Here is a 21619-nt window from a genome sequence, read left to right as displayed (position 1 = left end):
ACCCACTAAGACCAGTGCTCCACACCAGCGTTCCCAAACCTGGCTCTGCATGGGACAGAAACCTCAGTCCAATTTCCAAACTTCAGCACATCTTGTGTATAGGAAGTCACATTTTTAACAAGTGCCACACGATTCTCATGTAAAACCAGGTTTGGGAATACAAGCTGCCCACACAGAAAAACCAAACCCAGCTCATTCCTAGGGATTTTGGTCACAGGACCTATGGGATGAGGGAGGATGGAGATAGTGGGTGAATATGAAGGATGGTGACTGGCTGGGGATGGGGACTTGGTGAAGGGTGGCATGGGATGAACTGGCAGTGGAATGGAAAGAGTCAACGTGCAGATTTGCCCTCCTCTTCATCCTCACCCCTGCAGATACCACCCTGGGGTGGGGTTGTTCGAGGCAGCACTGGTGTGGGGAAGAGGAGAGAAATCCCAAGCTGTAGCAGTGGGGAGAAAGGAAGTTCCTGTGGTCTTTGATTTTTCTAGGTGGCTGCCCATATAAGAGGTTACTCCTAAGTAGGGATTGCCTGGACTGCACTGATAGCCGTAAATGGGCAGGCAAACAGTTTATTTCCTGTGGGCAAACTACCTTTGGAACTTAAAGTTTCAAGGGCTTTGCCCTTGAAGTGTTTACCTTCGACGACATTTTCTTGGTATATGGTGGCCAATTTAAAGATGAGTTAAGCTCTTGAGATGAGTTACTATTCCACATTCCAATCTCTACGTCCTCTTCCTCTTCCCAGCCAGCAGGGCGGTTCCCAGGCAATGGCAGATCATCACCACACCAGCCATCTTGCATAGATTTGGGCCCTGAGTGCAAATGTATGATACAAAGAGAACTAGGCTTTAATAAGACAGTTCTTTTTAGTGGATAGAAATACATTAAAAGAGCAGGGAGAGGGGACATCTAATATTTTTACTTCTTGCCCCAAATCTGGATAAAAGGAATGTTTTATACTGAGTTAGAAGTTCCATTAAAATAGGATTTATTGTTATTGAAACATTCCATCAATCTCCCATGCCTTTCCAAACTAGAAGATTCCTAAACATGGGCAATGACAGCATTGTTGTTTGTGGTGACTTATTCTACATGGTGATACACAGGTCGGAAGGGATGAATAAAATTTATAAGAATCAATTTTGACATGTATTTTCAAGAAAAGTCCGTAAGTCCCAAACAGAAAGCATTTCATCTCCACATACACACTCTGGGATTCCTATAGGCTAGTACACAATACAAGGGATGGTGACATGCTACACTGAACCCCATGGTCCTTCCTGAGAGACATCTGACAGACTGGGCATGTGTCTGGCATTGGGCTATTCAATCTCTCAGGTTGGATGCCATGATTATCTAATTGGGTAAAATTTAATTTAGATTACGGTAAGAATATGCAAATCATTTATAATTACAGTTTTGAGACGAAGAAATCAGAAAGATAAAAGAGCACATCATGTTACAAATTCAAGGCAAAGTACTGTGCATGAGTATCATCATCTACTAGGTTCCTCATCATGAGCTACATTATCAATCAGTTAGAAATATTATCCAAGTATTGAACGGCACTCAGTGAGTCATCACCACTGCTATAAAATGTCTGCCAGGGATTATGGATAACTTACCAGACTTGCTTAGCGCTTGTGGACCAACAGAGCTGGAGCCCCACGTAGATGTGTTGGATGCTGTAGCAATGGGTTCCCCCCAGCTGGGACCACTGTCTATGGGTTTACCCCATGCTGAAGTACCATTATCCACAGTTGTGGCTGGAGTAGAAGGCTCCCCCCAGGGCTCACCCCAGCCTTTAGAAAGCGTGGGAAAAGAAGTCATCAGCATAGGTGGTAAGGAGGTACAGTGGAATAAGGGACAACAAAGAACACTTTAGGGAACTAAGAATGAAGAACCCGACGTTTAAGTACTGAACGATAATGCTCTGACAGGCAAAAAAATGATGGCACCTGTTTTACATAAAGAACACAAAACTATTCCCATAGCTTAACCGGTATAAAATTGTTTTAAACCTCTTCTTTCAAAGTTTCCCTCTAGGCTTAGAATAGATCTTTTGAATAATATTAATTATGGTTACGTCTTCCTCCGGGACAAATTCAATTCCTGGAAAAGTGAAGTCATTCTAAAACAAACCTAGTGAACTGAAGGAGGTGATGCGGTTCATAACAGTGTAAAGATTTATGCTACTAATTGTTACCCGAAGCATAATCTTTTTACATCATTGTACTAAACAAAGAGTAAGCATCCTACTTTTATCTGTACTGGATAATGCTTATTTAAAAAAATTAAGGGCTGGGAAGTTGGCTCAGTGGTAGAGTGAGTGCTTGCTTCGTATGCCTAAGTCCCTGGGTTAGAATCCTCAACAGCAAATAAGCAGAAAAAACCGGAAGTGGCACTGTGGTTCAAGTGGTAGAGTGCTAGCCTTGAGATGAAAAGCTGAGGGACAGTGCCAAGGCCAAGGCCCAGAGTTCAGCCCCCACAACCGACAAAAATAAATAAATAAAATAAATTGAAATCATTAGTTTGAAGCTGTCCAAAGTCAAGAAAACCTATGTCTTGGGGCTGGGAAGGTGGCTCAGTGGTAGAGTGCTTGCCTTGCATGCATGAGGCCCTCAGTTCGATTCCTCAGCACCATACAAGCAGAAAAAGCCAGAAGTGGGGCTGAGCCTCAAGTGGCAGAGTGCTAGCCTACAGCTGACGGACAGCGCCCAGGCCCAGAGTTCAGGCCCCATGACCAACAAAGAAAAAAAAAAAGAAAAAGAAAGAAAACCTATGTCTTAAACATGTAAACATTCTGTTTACAAGAACTGAATAGTGATGCTTCCCCTCCCTCAGGCACATAACTGTTCCTTCTAAGAATTAAAATTAATTAATACAATGAAAATATCCCTACCCCTATGTCCAATGAGACAATCATTCAACAAAACTCCACTAACAGAGTGCATGCCAATCACATTTAATGGTGCTATTGTCAAGATAATTTGCACAAGTAATTAGTTCATTATAGGAGAGGGAATAAGGGATATATACTAGAAGGATTTTGTCAACTGTCTGTGTTAACATGGACTTCATGCCTAAGATCAAATAGTACTAAGTGGGTGGAGCACACACCGTACTTAGACACTGGCTTTTTTTTTTTTTGTCTGTCATAGGACTTGAACTTTGGGCCTGAGCGCTGTCCCTGAGCTCTTCAACTCAAGGCAAGCGCTTTACCACTTGAGCCACCACGCCACTTCCGGTTTCCTAGTGATTTATTGGAGGTAAGAGTCTCATGGACTTTCCTGCCCGGGCTGGCACTGAATCGTGATTCTCAGATCTCAGCCTCCTGAGTAGCTAGGATTATAGGCGTGAGCCACCAGCGCCCGGCTAGACACTGGCTTTATTGTGGGGTATTTTAGTGAAATTATAATACCTGAAAATTAAGGTTTGACTTAGAACAACTGAGGGAAAAGTACAGTATTCCCACTTGACAAACACTTTCCAATTTCTCCCTGTCTGTTGCATTCCTAACAGGAAATGGAGTATACTGGATTCACCAATGAAATTGCCAAAGATAGTGCTCCAGTACATGGGTGTGCATAACCCACAGAATTTCTTCAAGCTTTCTTTGATCAGCACAGAAAGGCCTTTGCGTCCTCATTCATGTATTCTGTTAAGCAAAAGATCAACAGCAAGCTGACACAAAGCTCACTTCCAGCATACTGTCAAGTACTTTCTAAGACCACTGGACCGATTCCATAAAGTGAAAGCTTACCAGAGCCACTGCTCGCCTCCTTGTTTGAGATGGCACTTGCAGATGGTAGCAGCTGATGTACCTGTGCTTGCTGGTCTGAACGGCTGCTGCCATTTGGGACGTTTCGGTTCCACATGTTCACATTTTTGTAGTTGTACTTGCTTGGATCTCCCCAAGCGGAAGTTCCATCATCAATCTCCATTTTGCGTCGAATCGACTCTGGAGATGGTTCCTCCCAGCCTGTGGGCTCTTCTTCTTTTGTTGGGGCTGGTATAGGTCCCCCCAACCAGCCTGTCCCAGGTGGTTTGCCCGTGGCTGATGGGATTCCCCAAGATCCAACAATGTCTTGTTGTTTGTTCCAGTCTGGAGGGCTGACTGGCTTTGACGAATCTCCCCAACCTAGAGACTGATTAGACTTTGGAGGGTCTCCCCATCCCTGGGAAGGGTTAGGTTTAGAGGATTCATCCCATCCTGATGAATTATTTGGGTTTATGTTATTCCCCCAAGTAAAAGAACTAGTTTTACCAAGTTCATTCCAACCAGAAACAGACCTGTCACTGTCACTACCTCCTGAGCTGGACTTCTTATTGGCCTCACCCCAATGGTTACTCCTCGTTTCTCCCCAGTTATCACTGGCAGAAACGGGCCAACCTTGGTTTGATTTTTGTCCATCACCCCACCCCTGCTTGTTCTTTTGCGAATCATTCCACGTGGACTTCTCTTCTTTGCAATTTCCCCACTGATTGCTCTTGATCATTCCTGTAGCAGCAGAGTCATCTTCCCACCCCCCCTGGCAGTTTGAGCCTTTGGAATCTCCCCACCTCAGGGCAGGTTTGGGATCGCCCCACCCCGGTACAGATGAGGTATCATTACTATTAGGGCTAGTCTTCTCTATACATGCCCCTGAGTTAAAAGTCTGTGTTGCAGAGCTTCCCCAGGCCTCTGTCCCGTTGTCCGCCTTTCTTTCCCCTCTAGGTGATGCTTCGGTATCCCAGGCAGTATTCTGCTTAATAGGAGTCTGTCCCCAACCAGAGTTGGATAGGACACGTGGATCTAAGTCAGTTCTGTTTACAATGCTTTGGAGTAATGTGTGCTGGTCAATTTTCCTTCTATCTCTACTCTGACTTTCCCCAGTTCCTTTCTCCTCGAGGCGTCCAGTGCTTTCTGTACTACCATCGCTCTCCACTGTGCCTCCGGCTTTGGCCCACACACTGCTTTGCTCATTTGTCTGAGATGTGGCAGAACCCTGATCCTCTTCCTCAGTAGATTTCCATCCGTTTGTAAACTTTTTACTGTTGCCATTTGCACTGTCGTTGGAATGTGGATTGCTAGGCAGTTTGTTCCACTCGATGCTGGCTATGTTCGTGCCAGTGTTTTGTGCAGGGGTTCCCCATCCTCTTCGGCTTCCTCCGGAGTTCACCCCGTTTCCACTTCCCCATGATGTACTCGGAGTACTCGCCGCTCCAGCCTCCCACACACTGCTTCCTTTATTTGTGTTAACTTGAAAGTTAGTGCCCAGAGGCCCATTCACGCCAGGCTGCATTAGAGTTGCATTCACAGTGTCACCATTAGCTTGGCCGTTGGGGCCTGAACATTTGTCTCCAGAGTAATTAGAACCATACGCACCCCACGTAGTACCGTAAGAGCCTCCACTTTTTGACTCTCCATTGCTAAGATGAGAAAGAGAAGTGCCATTCATAACCGATGGAGCCTGTATCTGAGGAGGATTCATTGTGCTCACACGCCAGGCCCCTGCATTACTACTAGGCAGTTCAGTATTCTGTACTGATCCGGAGTTTGGTAAACTAGAGGTCATAAAGTTAGTAGTGTTATTTGGTCCAGTCATTTCAGTGGTAATATTTTGAGGTTGACCACTGAATGAAACCTTCTGTGTACCACTGACTTCAGATTCACAAGTTTCCTGAAGGCTTCCCCAGGTACCATGAGTAGAAGAACCACTCACTTTAGAGTTAATACTCTGATTGTTAGGCATCTGGCCAAGGGTACTGCACTGGATAGTGATGCCAGAACTACCACTCCCTACAGGCCCTTTTAGGGCAAGTCCATTGTTCTCTAATACTGGCCAGGCACCATGGTTGCTAGCTGAATTCAAAGTGCTTGGATTTAACCCTCCATTTGATGAAGAACTTGCAGTGCCCCAAGCGTTCATTCTATTGTTGCTACTTTCTGGTTTGCTTTCAGGAGCATCCACAGAGACCTGACATGTGCTTGCAATGGCTGCGTGGGGAAAGCCCCACGGCCCGGTACTGCCTCCGTGGCCCACATTATTGCTGTTGCCAACCACAAACTTGTTTTGGGAGCCAAGTCCAGTGCTGTTCCGAAGGCTATCCTTTTCACCTCCTGTGCTCCCTGAAGCCATGATAGTAATGTTTCTCTCTGATTCAGAACTGGAGGCAGAATCAGCATCCATACATTCTGAAGCCGACTCTGGATCACTGCCAGGGGCTGAGGGCCATGCTTCTTTGTCCAACAAGTCGTTTACAACAGCATTCTTACAGTTTGTGCTACAGTCACTGGTAGAAGACACAGGTCCCTGCTGGGTATTTTCATAATGGGATCCTGAAGTATTGTGATTTATATCTAGAATAAAGGAGAAGCACAACTATTTACAAAGTGTTAGTCATTTCAAAATGACACTAAGTAGGCTCAAAAAATGATGACTGTATTAGAAATGCATGTGGTTCCTTGACTTGAGGAAGACATGGCACAGGCAGCATGGTTACAAAGGCCCTGGGGCATCATCCCGCCATTTCTTCCATATCCATTCATTTCATAGGCACAAGTTTGCTGCTTTGTTTGCTGATGTTAATTCTAAGACCCTTCAACACAGTCTGGAACATACAGAGTCCCTCAGCAAATACCGGCTGGGTAAATAGTGAACATGCCAGCAAATACAAGGATTTCAGATCTGAGAGTACTAGGTAGTGGTGATGTAGGTAACAGAACCACCCAGGCCAGGAGGAATGTAGATAGGTAAAGATAAGGAAGAAGTTCAGACTGGGTGAAGTGTGGTAGGCATATTTTAGGATAATTTTTCTGTCCTGTTTCCTAAAATACTTGTCCACACAATTCTTTAGCAAGTCTGTAGGAATTCCAAAGCCCTTTCCATTTTGTCAGTGCCTATACTCAAATAAAGTGCTGCACACAAGCAAGAATATTCTGACTCTCATAAAAATTTTCCAATTTGCTCTTATAAACATGTTTATTAAGAGAAAACTGAAAAAAAAAAATTAAGGACCAAGTATAGTTAAAAACAAAAACAAAGCCAGGCGCCGGTGGTTCAAGCCTGTAATCCTAGTTACTCAGGAGGCCAAGATCTGAGAATCGCGGTTCAAACCCAGCCGGGGCAGTGAAGTCCTTGAGACTCTTATCTCTAATAAACCACTAGAAAACCGGAAGTGGCACTGTGGCTCAAGCAGTAAAGCACTTGCCTTGAGCTGAAGAGCGCAGGGACAGTACCCAAGCCCAGAGTTCAAGCCCCACCACCGACAAAAAAAACAACCACCTCAGTTGCTGAGGTTAAAGATCAGAATTGACCAGTTACAGAGTCCCATAATCTTAAGTTATCATCCTGTTAGTATACCACAGACAGGGTCAGCTACTGCTTTCTGACAGCTGCCCTAAGTCTTTATGCTCTCTTGCTCCAAGGACATAGGAGGGAGAAACTCCTCAAAGATATTAACCTGCATGTTTGCATTTATACTATTTTGAGGGCTACTTATATTTTAGCTCCCTGTTAAAAGAAAGCAGCAGAATCACATGTACTGCTTTAAAAAACATATGCTCAGGCTGGGAAGGTAGCTAAGTGATAGAGTGCTTGCCCTGTATGCATGAGGCCCTGGGTTCAATTCCTCAGCACCATATAAGCAGAAAAAGCCGGAAGTGGCGCTGTGGCGCTCAAGTAATAGAACACTAGCCTTGAGCTGAAGAGCTCAGGGACACCACCCAGGCCCAGAGTTCAGGCCCCACGACCAACAAAAAAAACAAAACAAAACAGAAACAAAACATCCGCTCAAATCATGTCCCAGACATAACAAATGAACCTCTAGGGATTACAGGCAGGATTAGGAAATAAATGGAAGACACTGCTAGGGTGCTTTGCTAACACAAAAAAAATTCTGATTCAGGGCTGAGAAGGTGGCTCAGTGGTAGAGCACTTGCCTTGCATGCATGAGGCCCTGGGTTCGATTCCTTAGCACCACATAAGCAAAAAGAAAAAAGCCAGAAGTGGCGCTGTGGCTCAAGTGGTAGAGCGCTAGCCTTGAGCTGAATGATGGCACCCAGGCCCAGAGTTCAGGCCCCATGACTGGACCCCCCCCCCCCAAAAAAAAAAATTCGGATTCAGCTTGTATCACTTTCTCTCAAAGCACATTTGTTAGGAAATAAAAAGACAATGAGCTAGAAAGAGTGGCAGGAAAGGGACTAGAGAGACCAGGTATGTATAGAGTCATGTTGTTAAGCTGTCAATCAAGTGTGTTGACTTGCAATGTCCATAAGCAGGCCTTCTTATGAATTAGAAGGTACCAGAAAGTCAGTCTCACCAAGTACAAATAAATCTGTATACCAACACATGCATTAGCATCATTACCCAATGTTTGCTTTTAGCAACCCTACAGCAAAGGCATTACCTTTGCTTTTCAGATGAGAAAATCAAGATACAGAAGTTAACTTGTGGAAAACAAGAGAGAAACCAAGTGAGACTTGTCAGAATCTTCCATAAAGCAAGGGGTCTGGAACTCTAGACAGACACCTGAAAGTTTACCAGACCCAGATCTGATAAACAAGGTCATGCAGGGCACTGGTGGCTCATGCCTATAATCCTCTCAGGAGGCTGAGAACTGAGGATCATGATTCGAGGCGATTCAAAGCCAGCCCAAGCAGGAAAGTCTGCGTGACTCTTATCTCCAATAAACTACAAGAAAACTGGAAGTGGTGCTGTGGTTCAAGTGGTAGAGCACTAGCCTTGAGCTGAAGAGCTGAGGAGCTGAGGGACAGCACCCAAGCCCAGAGTTCAAGCCCCAGGACTCACCAAAAATAAATAAAAAATATGGTCTTGGGGATCAAATCCAGGGCCTTGTGCAATCCAAGTACTCTACCACCAAAGCTATGTTCTAACCCTTGGAATTTATGAGACGTGGGTCTTTTAATTACTGGCCTCAAACTTGCAATCTTCCTGTCTGTCTCCCATGCACTGGAGATGCACAGAATCTGGTTCTGTCAGCAAGGTTATCTTTTGTAGGGCATTTAGCTCACTGCTGTCAGCAAGTTAAGTCTTCCACAGAAATTACTCTATTTTCACTGTGCTAATGCTTTCTATCCCCACATTTTAAAATTTACATACAAATGAAAATGGAAAAGTTGCCAATACCTGGTTTCTGACCCCCATTTTCTCATTCACTGTACTTAGGTGCCACTTGATTCCAAGGAGAAAAATACCTAACATTCGAAAGTACAGGATGAAGACAAAAAATCGTTTTGAAGCTGGGTGCTGGTGGCTCACACCTGTACTCCTAGCTACTCAGGAGGCTGAGATATGAGTATCGAGGTTCAAAACCAGCCCAGGAAGGAAAGTCCCTGAGATTCTTATCTCCAATTAACCACCAGAAAACCAGAAGTAGAGCCGTGGCCCAAGTGGTAGAGCACTAGCCTTGAGCTGAAGAGCTCAGGGACAGTGCCCAAGCCCAGAGTTCAAGCCCCACGACTGACAAAAAAATAAAATAAATAAAAAATTGTTTTTGAGTCACTGTGAATTCCTAAATACATTCTCCATCTATTCAGTGTGCTAAGTGGGTATCTTTTGGCATAACTGTTAGGGCATGGAGAACACTCACGGAGGTATCTTTGAGGCCAACCAGATAGGCCTCACTTGCCTTTTGCTAAGCACCAATCACTGGGCTCTCCAAGTACAGACCAAGTCCTAAGCAATTGCTCATACCAGATGCTGAAAAACAAGCTTCCAAGTCAAAAGGTCAGTGGACTTCTGAGAACTTCTGAACAGAACCAAACCTGTCACCATGAAGATTCTTAGCCCTCCCTGACCCAAAGAGGGTACTCTTTCAAGCAGCTTTGTATTCAGACAACTACCATTGACTAGCTATGTGATCATAGGCATAATCCTCAACCTGTTTTGTGCCTTACGTCCCTCATCTGGAAAACAGAAATAGGAACTGTACCAAAATCATTTGTTGAGGGTTAAACAACTAAGAAGTAAAAGTGCTTTGCACTTTATCCAGTCTTCATGACTTAATAAACAAAGGGCATTATCACCAATTAATATGCTCATGGTTATCACCATTTTCAGTCTTGCCTCCCAAACATGTATCATCATTCTACCAGCCTCTGTCATGAGGAACATAAAGAGCACTCATAACAACTTGCTTATTTACAATCTTCACTTTGACATTTCAAACAGAATGTCAACTACTCAACTTACACTCCCCAGACTCCTCTCCCAACAAGAAACTTCTTTCCTAAATCAAAGCCCTAACCTCTACCTAACTCCCCGTGTAGGAAAATCCAGAACACTACCAATTCCAAATCCGTATGTTGTCCTTCAAATCTACAACAGTTCAGTCTTTACTACTGTTCTACAAGACAATGTAGAAGTGTTTCTGCTATCAGTCTTTACCTGGGTGTTACTTCCCTATAGCAGGAGTAAGAAGTAAGGTTGAGCACTAAAAACAAACTACACAGGTTGAAAATAACTGGTCCTAAGAATTTTAACAGTAAAATAATCAATTCCTAGACAAAGGGGAAAAAAGGCAAAAGCACTTTCATTAACACTAGTATTCAACTCTACTGGAAGCACTATTTGGTAAAAATAGGATCCAAAATTGAGAGTTAAACAAAATGGAGAGAAGAGGAAAAAAAAAAAAAAAATCAACAAATAGAAACAGTCATTCTCCAATAACCGTAGTGGAAAAAACAGCCTAATCACCAAGAAATACAAAATCACTTGGAATTAAAGCTAACAAAAAACAATCAAGTCTTGTATGATTGAATTTTATTATAGCCCATAGAAGACAAGCTGATTAAGTACAGAAGTTTAGGAAGAAATTACCCAAGTATATTTCAACAAAACAAACTGTTAACACAGTCTATAATGGAATTAAAAGTAAATTTAGGGCAGGAGAAGTGGTTCAAGAGGTAGAATGCTTGCCTAGTAAGCATAAGGCCCTAAGTTCAAACCCCAAAATACAAACCAAAAAATAGAGTGATCTTTTAAAATTTATGGTTAATAAATGAGAGAATACTTCTCCTAAAGAAGAGTTTAGGGGGGAATGATCACCATTAGCATGCACCAATGAGACAGTACTGTGCTGAGAGCACACAGGCCAGAAACCACAGCCTAGTACACAGCCAATATATGACAAAGGCATGTCCAAAGTTAGCACTTATAGTCATGAAGATGTAACCATGTACTGCATGCCATGCCACTTTTTATAAAGTGAGTTTCAGGTGAAGTTCTTCCTGAATAGACGCTGGAAAAAGGATCTTCATTCCTGGAAAAAAATGTTTCTAAAAGAGGCAATATATCAAAAAAATAACATCAAATAATTAAGACATTACAAGTTGAAACTATGAAGTCATTAATACTTTTTATACATAAAAAAGCCATAGAAAAGCCAGGCACAGGTGGCTCATGCCTGTAATCTTAGCTACTCAGGAAGCTGAGATCTGAGGATCACAGTTCAAAGCCAGCCCGAGCAAGAAAGTCTGTGAACCTCTTACCTCCAATAAACCACAAGAGAAAACCAGAAATGGCGTTAGAGCTCAAGTGGTAGAGCGCTAGCCTTGAGCTGAAGAGCTGAGGGACACAGGGCTCAGGCCCAGAGTTCAAGCTCCATGAACGACCAAAAAAAAAAAAAAAAAGCCATAGAAGAAACAACATTTGACTACTGTTTTTTTGGTGCTGACCCTCAGACTTGAACTTAAGAGCTAGTTGTCCCTGAGCTCTGTGCTCAAGGATGACACTATACCATTTAAGACACAGCTCCACTTCTAGGGGTTTTGAGTGCTTAATTGGATGTAAGAGATTCACGAACTTTCCTGCCTGGGCTGGCTTCAAACCATGATCAAGATCTCATCCTCCTGAGTAGCGAGGATTATAGGCATGAGCCATTGGTTCCTGGCTACTTAAAGTGAACATTTTAATGTCAGAATAAAAAAGCAAACGCTAGAATACGTTCTGCAAGTGTGTTCTATCACCTTTAATGTTAGTAAAAAAAAAAAAAATGTCTCAAATTCTGGCCATGACCTGATTTGGAGATGGCCACGGTGCTCTAAATTTGCATTTTGGTATGTCTTCCTATGTATGACAGGAAAATAAGGAGCAGTACCATCAGTAATTATTAGCTAAAATTCCATTTAAAATATGGAACATGTGCTACTTTCAACAAAACTGAAATGAAAAGGCTCTTTTATATCCAGGATGAGTCACAAGCATTTTTAGTAATAAAAAGATTGTAGTTTTAGAAAGAAAAAAAATGACACTGGAAGAATAGACACTACTATAACTGAAGGAGGAAAAATGTATTTTCCTTTCACACAAGAAAGTTCAAACTCACTGTCCTAAATGATCTACAGAATCAACACACAGCAACATCTTAAGGAGAAATCAGAAGCCCAGCACTGTTCTATGTATCACCTAAAGCTGTAAGCACAGGATCCCACTAACACAGTCCTCAAAGGCAATCAGGGACAACAGCTCAAGCAGCACCTCAGAAAGGACAGTATTTAACAAGGTGGGGGCAGCAAATACTGCTTACAACTCAAGTAACTAACAAAGAAACAGTGTGTTCAGGAAGAACTTAGAATAACGGAAATGCACGTGTTCTTATAAAATATATAGCTCGTACTGGTCAAACAAGTTTAATATCTACTTTCTGCCCTAATGACTTGAAATCTCACTAGCAAAAAAGCTTTGGACTAATGCTTGGGTTTTACAGTGTTTCCAGTAATATGAGAGAACTTCAGCTGCAAAATTTCAAATATTTCTTCAGTAAGAGAAAATTCAAGATGTCTCTTTCAGGGATTTTAGCCTGTGGTCCAGCATCAACAAACTCTGTTAAGTTTCAGTTAACACATGTACTTGCAGATCTGCAGCCAGTTGTCAACTGTGTGATATAGCTTAAGAAGCACAAATAGAGAGTGTGGTTGGTAGTCTTCCAACAGAACAGGATAGAAGCTACCAGCCCACCTGTGTTCTAGGCAAAACCAACCACAATGCACAGAACATGGTTTAAGACAATGAAGCGTGGTAGAGAAAAGGCTATATTCTTTTAACTATAAATTTTTGTATTTTTAAAGTCTAGATCTGATTTCAGTAAAAATAGAAGACTAATGTTTTTGATCAAGTGAACAGGAGCTGTTCACAGGGTTACATAACACTAATGTGATGCACAACAGATTGTAAGCATACTCCCCTCTCCCCTCCAAGAACTCTGAAAAGAACACGAGGATAGAAATTCTGTAGGAGCCTCAAGAGTGTATAGAGGTTAAAGGAGTTTTTCGAAGGAGAGTAGAGACTTGAGGATGTTCCTAGATAAAGAGAACGTACAATGCCAGAAACAGAAGTTAAAAGATGTACACCAATTACAAGATGTATATTACCCTGAGAAGACCAAAGCAAGAGTCAGAAGAGTGGACAGTGTTACTGTATTTTTTAATGAACATGACTATCAGATAATACTGTTAGATTGGTGCTAACTCTCCTTTGCTTAAGGCTGATAATGGTACCAGGCTTGTGTATAAGACTATCTTGAGGCACCACCTGGGTGAAATGTTGGCTGCCACTTTCATAATGAACATATGTGTGCACATATATGCATGTTTCTGTGTACACATATACAAGAAAAAGAGAAACAGTAAGTTAGATATGAAGTCAAGAATGGGACCACTAAGCTAGATCTGAAGTCAAGATGGGACCACTGGAGGTGGGTGGAAATACTGTTAGAGCCATTTTATTTTTCCGAATAAATCATGTTGGATGGATAAAAAGTCAGTTTGGCCCATAATAACATAACTGAAAATATCAGTCCCTCTTAAGTCCTTCATTCCATGGTCAGGTATCCTCATTTGGAGTTACTGGGGTGGCAGCACAATCTATTAGGGCTCCAACAAAGTCAACTGCAAGAGGTCACCTCAATTAAAGCCATCGACCAATGTTGTAGCTATGAAGTGAAGGCCAAAGCTTGGTTGAAGGGTTGTCTGGTTTGACTAGCATGGGTGCTAACAAAAATGACCATGTGAAGGTACTTAGGGAGGGCACATAGCATTCACCACAGGTCCTGTCACCGCTTTCCACTATTTACTTCACTTACCTGCTGTCAGCATCTGACTTTTCATTTATAAAATAACTAATCTCATCCTGGTCCTGTCCCCTACTTTCTGACTATACCGAGCAAGTGAGAAGCAGATTCTACAGCTGGCAAACAGAGGCATATCTAACATACTTCCTTTTATCCTGCACTGTACATGAGCCTCATTCATGCCAAATATACTCCACAATCCACCTTTGTTCAAAAAGGCCAAATTCAAGTAGACATTAAGTGAAAATGGTTACAATAAGATTCCCATGACTCTAAACTAGCAGTGGTAGTTGTCAGACTTCGTGTCTCTAATCTCTTGCGCCTGCTGTTTACCCAATCCAGTCGTCAGTCTTCATTGGGTACTGGGCTGCTTCCTCCTCTGGAAAGTGCAGGGGACTCTGCCTGCCTGGTTTATGAAGTGAGACAAAGTGTGCTGATAGCGTGTGTGGGTCACAGCAAATGCACTCCACAAAGACCAGTCACTACATCACCATTCTTATCTTAAGACTGTCACAGCCTCTTGTACTAACCCAGTAGACCCTTGTAAAGTTCTTTTAGACAGCAGAATGTTTTTCCTCCTCAGACATTTAGCAGGTGTCTTCCTGTGCCCATCCCTGTGCCTTCTTCTGGTCTGATCGATCCTCTGTTAAACTTTCAGTTCTTTGTACCCACATTTACTTTTTTTTTGGTCAGTCATGGGGCTTGAACTCAGGGCCTGGGCGATGTTCCTGAGCTCTTTTGCTCAAGGATAGTGCTCTAGCACTTTGAGCCACAGCGCCACTTCTGGTTTTCTGGAGACAAGAATTTCATAGACTTTTCTGCAATCCTCAGATCTCAGCCTCCGGTGTAACTATGATTACAGGTGAGAACCACTAGTGCCAGGCTCCACTTCACTTTTGAAAAACAAGATTCTTATACTCATTTTCATTCAAAACAGCTTAGCTCTTTTATTTTTTTCCCCAAACTTCTTAAATTGACCATCTTAGAAACATACTACCTATCTTGCTGTTTGCTTAATAATCAATCATACATACCATCTTATTGAACTCACCAGCAGGCTGGCCAGCATTTGTTGTGTAAATAATCTCTACCGAAGTCTTAACTATGGATTTTTCTTTTCTTTTCTTGTTTTTCTTGTGGGTCATGGGGCTTGAACTGAAGACCTGAGAGTCTCTGCTCAAAGTTAGTAGTGCTCTACCACTTGAGCTACAGCTCCACTTCTGGCTTTTTGGTGGTTAACTAGATATAAGAATCTCACAGACTTTCTTGCCCCAGCTGGCTTTGAACTGCAATCCTCAGATCTTAGCCTCCTGAGTAGCCAGGATTATAGGCATTAGCCACCAGCGACCACCTTTAACTATGGATTTCTTATGCTGACAATCAATCTTATTTTTTCTAACCTGGCTTCCCAAATAAAATTCAAACTACAAACTGCCTATTTCTTGTCATTAGATCCAATGTCTAAACCAAGTCTTTTGAAAAGTGCAGACTTTTCTAAAATGTTAAAGAGCAAGTAATTCATTCAACATCTAAACATGAGGCACTAAGTTAGTTGCCTTAAAATGTCATTTAATTTAGTCCTCACATTAACCTCACAGGGTTGCTGTGAACTCTATCCAAACTAAAGACTAATAAAGATGGTCAATGAGTTAAATTTCCTGGTCAATTTCATTCAGGTCAACCAGGGGCTAGGAGTAGGGAGTAGTCTTAACTCAGGATGGTAACTTAAATTTCCGCACTTTCCATCAAAAACATGTTGTTCTAAATACCCATGCTAGAAACTCACATTGAATCCTCTGTCTCCTTACCTGTCATACCCAGAATGTTGCCAAAGCATAACATGTTTACAAGCACAATTTGGAGTCGGACAGATTATCATGTGAGTCCATAGTTCGCTACTTATTAGCTGTGAAATACCATAATAACGTACATATCACTGTAATGTACAGAGTAGCTCTTGTTACACAGAAGAGCACAGAGGTAGAAAACAAATAACTTTAACTGGGAAGTTAAAGTATAGATAAAAACGACTCCAGGGACTGGGAAGTTGGCTCAGTGGTAGAGTGCTTGCCTCGCATGCATGAGGCTCTGGGTTAAATTCCTCAGCACCACATAAGTAGAAAAAAAGCCGGAAATGGCGCTGTGGCTCAAGTGGTAGAGCACTAGCCTAGAACTGAAGAGCTGAGGCACAGTGCCCAGGCCCAGAGTTCAGACCCCACGACCAGATTCAAAACAAAAACAAACACAAAAAACAAACAAAAAAAAAACTACTCTAATTGGGCTATTAAGGACTAAATGCTATAATGTGTTTAAATATGTATGCAGCACATGGTAGGGCATGGGATGTGAATCAATTTTATCTGTACATTCCTTATTAAAATGGACAGAACCTAAGGGGAAAACAAATAATGCTTACTTTAAAAGCAGGGTGGGCAGGTAACTTATAGAAACACTTTAAGATTCTCCACTCAAAACTTCCCTAACAGGAGTGTTATACTCTAGACCCTGCCAAATACAAATACATTACCAAAAACTTGCTCCAGTGCTAATGATGCTGAACTATGAGTCTTGTAAGAAATGCCTTCAGTCTCACCTGACTGGTTTTTGCTGTTCTGCACCCCTCCGTTATTTTGCGGCTGTTGATTTGTTACAGCACTGCTTTCTGACTGGTTGTTTAACACCTTAACAGCAGATCCCAGGTTTGCTGCTATGACAGGAAAATGCTGACCCCTTTTTAGAAGCTGTTTCTGTTCCTGGTGGCGAAATCGTGGAGGTACTTCACGAGGATACCGAGGCAAGGCCTGTAGCTGCTGTGGTTGCTGCTGAGGCTGCTGCTGTGGCTGCTGTTGCGGCTGCTGTTGATGGTTGGCTGTGGCTCGCTTGGCATTATTATTAGTGCTGGTTGCTGTGGAAGTGCCGTTATTAGAGTTGGCAGGCTGAGGCTGGCTTACACTGGGCTTTATCTGTTCTGGCACTAATCCCAACAAAAGAAAAGGGGTGGAAAAGATTAGCCAGTAAAGTGTACCTTCATAGTAAGCCATCTAAATTCAAAGGCTCTACAAACAACAATCATTACCAGAACAGAAGCTAAGATCTGAAATATCCTTATTCTCAGGCTCAAGCTTTCCCCTACAGGAGACATCTCTGCCAAAAACCAAACTTAACTTTTACTAACTACCCACTGTGAACAGACAAACTCTTGACCTTCCTTGACTAGGATGACAACTCATGCTCACAATCTCTGACCAGAGAGACCAAGCTCTCATATAACGTAACTATGGAACTCACAGTAACTAAAAGAACAACTATGGTCAATCAGTTTTATCCATTAAAAAATCTACAAGGCTAGAGTCATAGCTTAGGGGTAATATGCCTGCCTGACAAGCCCAGGGCCCCCGAGTTTAAACTCTAGTACCACCACAAAAATAAATACTTTTTTAAAAGTCCTCTATTCTCTGGTGATTGTTTTCATTCTACTTCCCTTCTTTTCTTATATGTAGGCCCAACTTGGCCTGAAAATGGCTATATGGGCAAGGGCGGCTTCAAACTGAGGATCCCAAGAACTGGGACAGACCAAGTGTGGTTCTTACTCTAAATCTTTGGATGGCAAGAACAAGGACAGAAGACAACCTGCTCGTTTCCTTACAAAAAGACAAAGTTGCTGTGCACTAGTGGCTCACTCCTGTTATACTAGCTACTCAGGAGGCTGAGATCTGAAGATCGTGGTTCAAAGCCAGCTTGGGCAGAAAAGCCTTTCAGACTCTTATCTCCAATTAACTACCAGAAAAGCTGTAAGTGAAACTGTGGTTTAAGTGGTGGAATGCTTGCCTTGAAAACAAAAAATCAGGGTCAGTACCAAGACCCGGAGTTCAAGCACCAGAACTGGCATCAAAAAAGAAAAAATAAACTCAGAGAGGAAGGCCATGTAAGCAGTGGCTACTGACACAATACCATCTAGTTTCTTATTCCTGTGACATTCTGATGTCTCCTTACAGACTCTACTAACCTATCAAATACATTAAACTCACTATTACTAGTTAAAGAGCTCCAGTGCTGCAAGACAAACAGCCCACCCTCAGCACCTGAGTATTCTGTCCTTTCTCTTCATTACTCAGCATACTGAAGCCACTCAGCAAATAGAAGTTGCTGTTGTGGCCTAAATGAAAGAAATATTTATAAAAGCCTACAATGAATGTGATTACAGGCTTGGTCATCTGGGCTATTAGAACATTCGTTCATCTTTCTCCTACATCCTCAGCTGTAGAGCCATGCTTCCTTTAACAATCTTAACTCCCGATTTTTCTTTTTCCTGAACAGCAAGTAGATTTAGTCTACATCACACCAATACTTCTGTATGTGTGTGTATGCCAGTACTGGGGCTGGACTCAGGGCAGGGGTACAGTCCTTCAGCTTTTGTGCTCAAGGCTAGCACTCTACCACTTGAGCTAGTTCCACTTCTGGCTTTTGGTAGTTAAATGGAGATAAAGTCTCATGGACTTTCCTGTCTGGACTGGCTCTGAACCAGGACCCTCAGATCTTAGCCTTACAAGTAGCTAGGATTATAGGTGTTAGTCACTAATGCTTTGCTACACTTTTTGGCCTCTTTTTTTTTCCATGTGAAAATCATACAAGCTATATATACATACAAATTACATACATACAATTGTACATATGAAATACAGTCTGAGGATTTTGGTAAGAAATACATTCTTGGAATCCTTTCTATTATTCTCTAGGCTTGGACACATGCCTCTTAATAATTTCAGCCATTGCTGTCTAGGTTTAACTAATTTATGTATGTACCTTATTTTACTTATATATGTACCTTATTTCCTAGCATGCAACAATACTGTGTATTCCTCTGCTTTATCTCACAAAGTAGTAAGCAAAAATACTAGCTATTAAAAACACAGTGCCTTGTGTTTTTAAAAGCAGCAGGGCACTGTGTTTTTAAAAGCAGCAGGGCACTGGAAGCTCACGCCTGTAATCTAGCTACTGACAAGGCTGATATCTGAGGATCTCAGTTCAAAGGCAGCCCCAGGTAAGAAAGTCCTTGAGACTTATCTCCAATTAACCACCAAAAACCCGAAGTGGAGCTAAGGTTCAAGTAGTAGAGCCCTAGCCTTAAGCAAAAAAATAAATTAAATAAATTAAATAAAATCTCAGGAACAGCACCCAGGCTCTAAGTTCAGGCCCCTGGACCTGCACCAAAACAAAACAAAAACAAAAAACACCCACATTTCAGATAAAGGTACTAGGATATTTTTTAAAGTGCCTCTAAAGATAAAAGTATATTAGATTATAAAGGATATAAAAACTGAAATTCAGCTTTCCCTGCATGTACTGGACTCAGCATGATATCTGAAAACTGAAGGTAAGTTTAGGGAGGTAGAGTCAGCTGCTGCACTAAGAAATCTAGTACTGAAAAAAGCGGGAGTACTCTTATACTCAAAGTGGTTTTTGTTTTGTTTTTTTTTGTTGGGTCATGGGGCTTGACCCCTGGGCCTGGGCACTGTCCCTCAGCTCTTCAGCTCAAGGCTAGTGCTCTACCACTTGAGCCACAGCCCCACTTCTGGCTTTTTTTTTCTGCTTATGTGGTGCTGAGGAATTGAACCCAGGACCTCATGCATGCCAGGCAAGCATTCTACCACTGAGCCACCTTCCCAGCCCCCTTTTCAAAGTGTTTTTTTAAATAAGAAAGCAATAGAGATGCTCTTTATATATTCAAAGAGGACAACTTACATGTCAATGCTGCGAATGCCTGACAAAAACATGTATTAAGAACCCCCCAAATTAAATGAGAAGAAGCAGGGCTGGGAATATGGCTTAGTGGCAGAGTGCTTGCCTAGAATGCATGAAGCCCTGGGTTTGAATCCTCAGTACCACATAACCAAAAAAAGCCGGAGGTGGTGCTGTGGCTCAAGTGGTAGAGCGCTAACCTTGAGGTGAAGAGCTGAGGGACAGCACTCAGGCCCAGAGTTCAAGCCCCATGACTGACAAAAAAAAAAGACACATAAGTAAAAATTCACATATACATAAAAAAGGGGGCAAAAATGTATAGATACGAAATTCTGAATTGCAATGCAGTGCCAGTTTAAATGATAAAAACTAGTAAATATGCCTTAAAGGCCCAAAATGCAGGATTTTTAAAAAAATAGTGAAACACTATATAGCTCAAAGGATGCTCAAAGAAAAACTCACAGCATAATCATTTCTAAGTTACTTCCTATAAAACATGCAACTCAAGAATTTAAAAAAAAAAAAAACCCACTACAGGAAACAAAAAAGAAGAATCAGAAAATCAATGACTTCAAAAGTAAGCCCAGATTGTGGTATAACTCAAGTGACAGAGTGCTTCTCAAGTATGCATGAGGCCCTTGGTTCAGTACTTACTACTAGGGGGGAAAAAGGTGGGCAGAGGTATGTTATTTAACCAATAAAACTGATTAACGTATTTCTTTCAATGAAAATGGGAAAAATAAGAAATGATTCTCTAAAACTAAGGTATTCCTGTCTTTTTTTACTTTATTGGTCCTGGGGCTTGAATTCTTGAGCCTGGGTGGAGTCCCTGAGCTCCTTGTGCTCAAGGGGCTCTACAACTTGAGCCATAGCACTACTTCTGGCCTTTTCTGTGATTAATCGGAGATAAGAATCTCACAGACTTTCCTGTCTAGGCTGGCTTTGAACCACAATCCTCAGATGCCAGCCTCCTCAGTATAACTAGGATTACAGGCATGAGCCACCTGTGCTCTACAACTACTTTGAAAATCTAGGAAAGAATGATATCAACAATGACATCCAAAAAGGCAGGAAATTTATTAGGCTAACTAACACAAATACACACACAAAAAAAACTTCATGAAGGCACCCATAAGACTAAATAGTTTCATTCATCAATACTACTATTTTGTTTTCTACTTAGATAGAATAACAATATAACATTATCAACAAGTCAAATAAAATTTTAGGAATTCCAAAATTTGGGAACAAAGCCAAGAGGTACTAGGAATGAAAAAGGGAAATATCGTTTCAAATGCAGACATTCTGGAAAGACAAGAAAACATGAATAATCTATACCAATAAAACAGAAAAGCCAGCTAACAAGTTTCTATAAAGGGGCAGGTAGGCATTATAAGGCATACACCTGTCATAACTACCCAACTCTGTCATTGTAACACAAGAACAACAATAGACAATAGGTAAAGAGATGGCTATTACTGTATTCCAACAAACTTTCCTATCTAAATCAGACTGTGGGCTATATTTGTCCTATGGGCTACAGTTTTCCAGTCTCTGCCTATAAAATATACTTTACCAAACGGACATAGAAAAACAGAAGACCCTGTAGAATGGCATAAGGTACTGAAAAAGTCCTCCAAGATTTATCCCTCTATCAAGGATCATGCCCAGATGACTTTACACAGATAAGCAGGTCAGGCAGGTGTTTACAAACACAGACACAGGGAAAAAGCAGTGTATGTTACACACATGTGTTACCACAAAAAAATAAACTATTGCATTTCAGAACAAAAGACCACAAGTT

The 21619-nt window shown here is 41.9% G+C and overlaps 1 protein-coding gene across 6 annotated transcripts in view; it reads right to left on the bottom strand.

The window, feature by feature from the left end:
* Positions 1-21619, bottom strand: part of Tnrc6a (trinucleotide repeat containing adaptor 6A) — an 85476-nt gene that overhangs the window by 20779 nt on the left and 43078 nt on the right. For 3 of the 6 annotated variants that reach the window (XM_042689773.1, XM_042689772.1, XM_042689774.1), the window contains exons 5-8: positions 16670-17050; positions 3767-6346; positions 1629-1805; positions 640-815 (exon numbers count right to left, since the gene is read on the bottom strand). In XM_042689773.1, the coding sequence (XP_042545707.1) occupies positions 640-815; positions 1629-1805; positions 3767-6346; positions 16670-17050 (3314 nt within the window). The remainder of the gene's footprint in view (positions 1-639; positions 816-1628; positions 1806-3766; positions 6347-16669; positions 17051-21619) is intronic. The other 3 variants (XM_042689775.1, XM_042689776.1, XM_042689777.1) reach the window with 3 other exon arrangements.

Source organism: Dipodomys spectabilis, unplaced genomic scaffold (assembly GCF_019054845.1).
Source record: "Dipodomys spectabilis isolate Male_0828 unplaced genomic scaffold, ASM1905484v1 ptg000127l, whole genome shotgun sequence".
Lineage (NCBI taxonomy): Eukaryota > Metazoa > Chordata > Mammalia > Rodentia > Heteromyidae > Dipodomys > Dipodomys spectabilis.
Note: the sequence above shows the minus strand (reverse complement) of the source record. Positions and strands in the feature narration are given on the sequence as shown.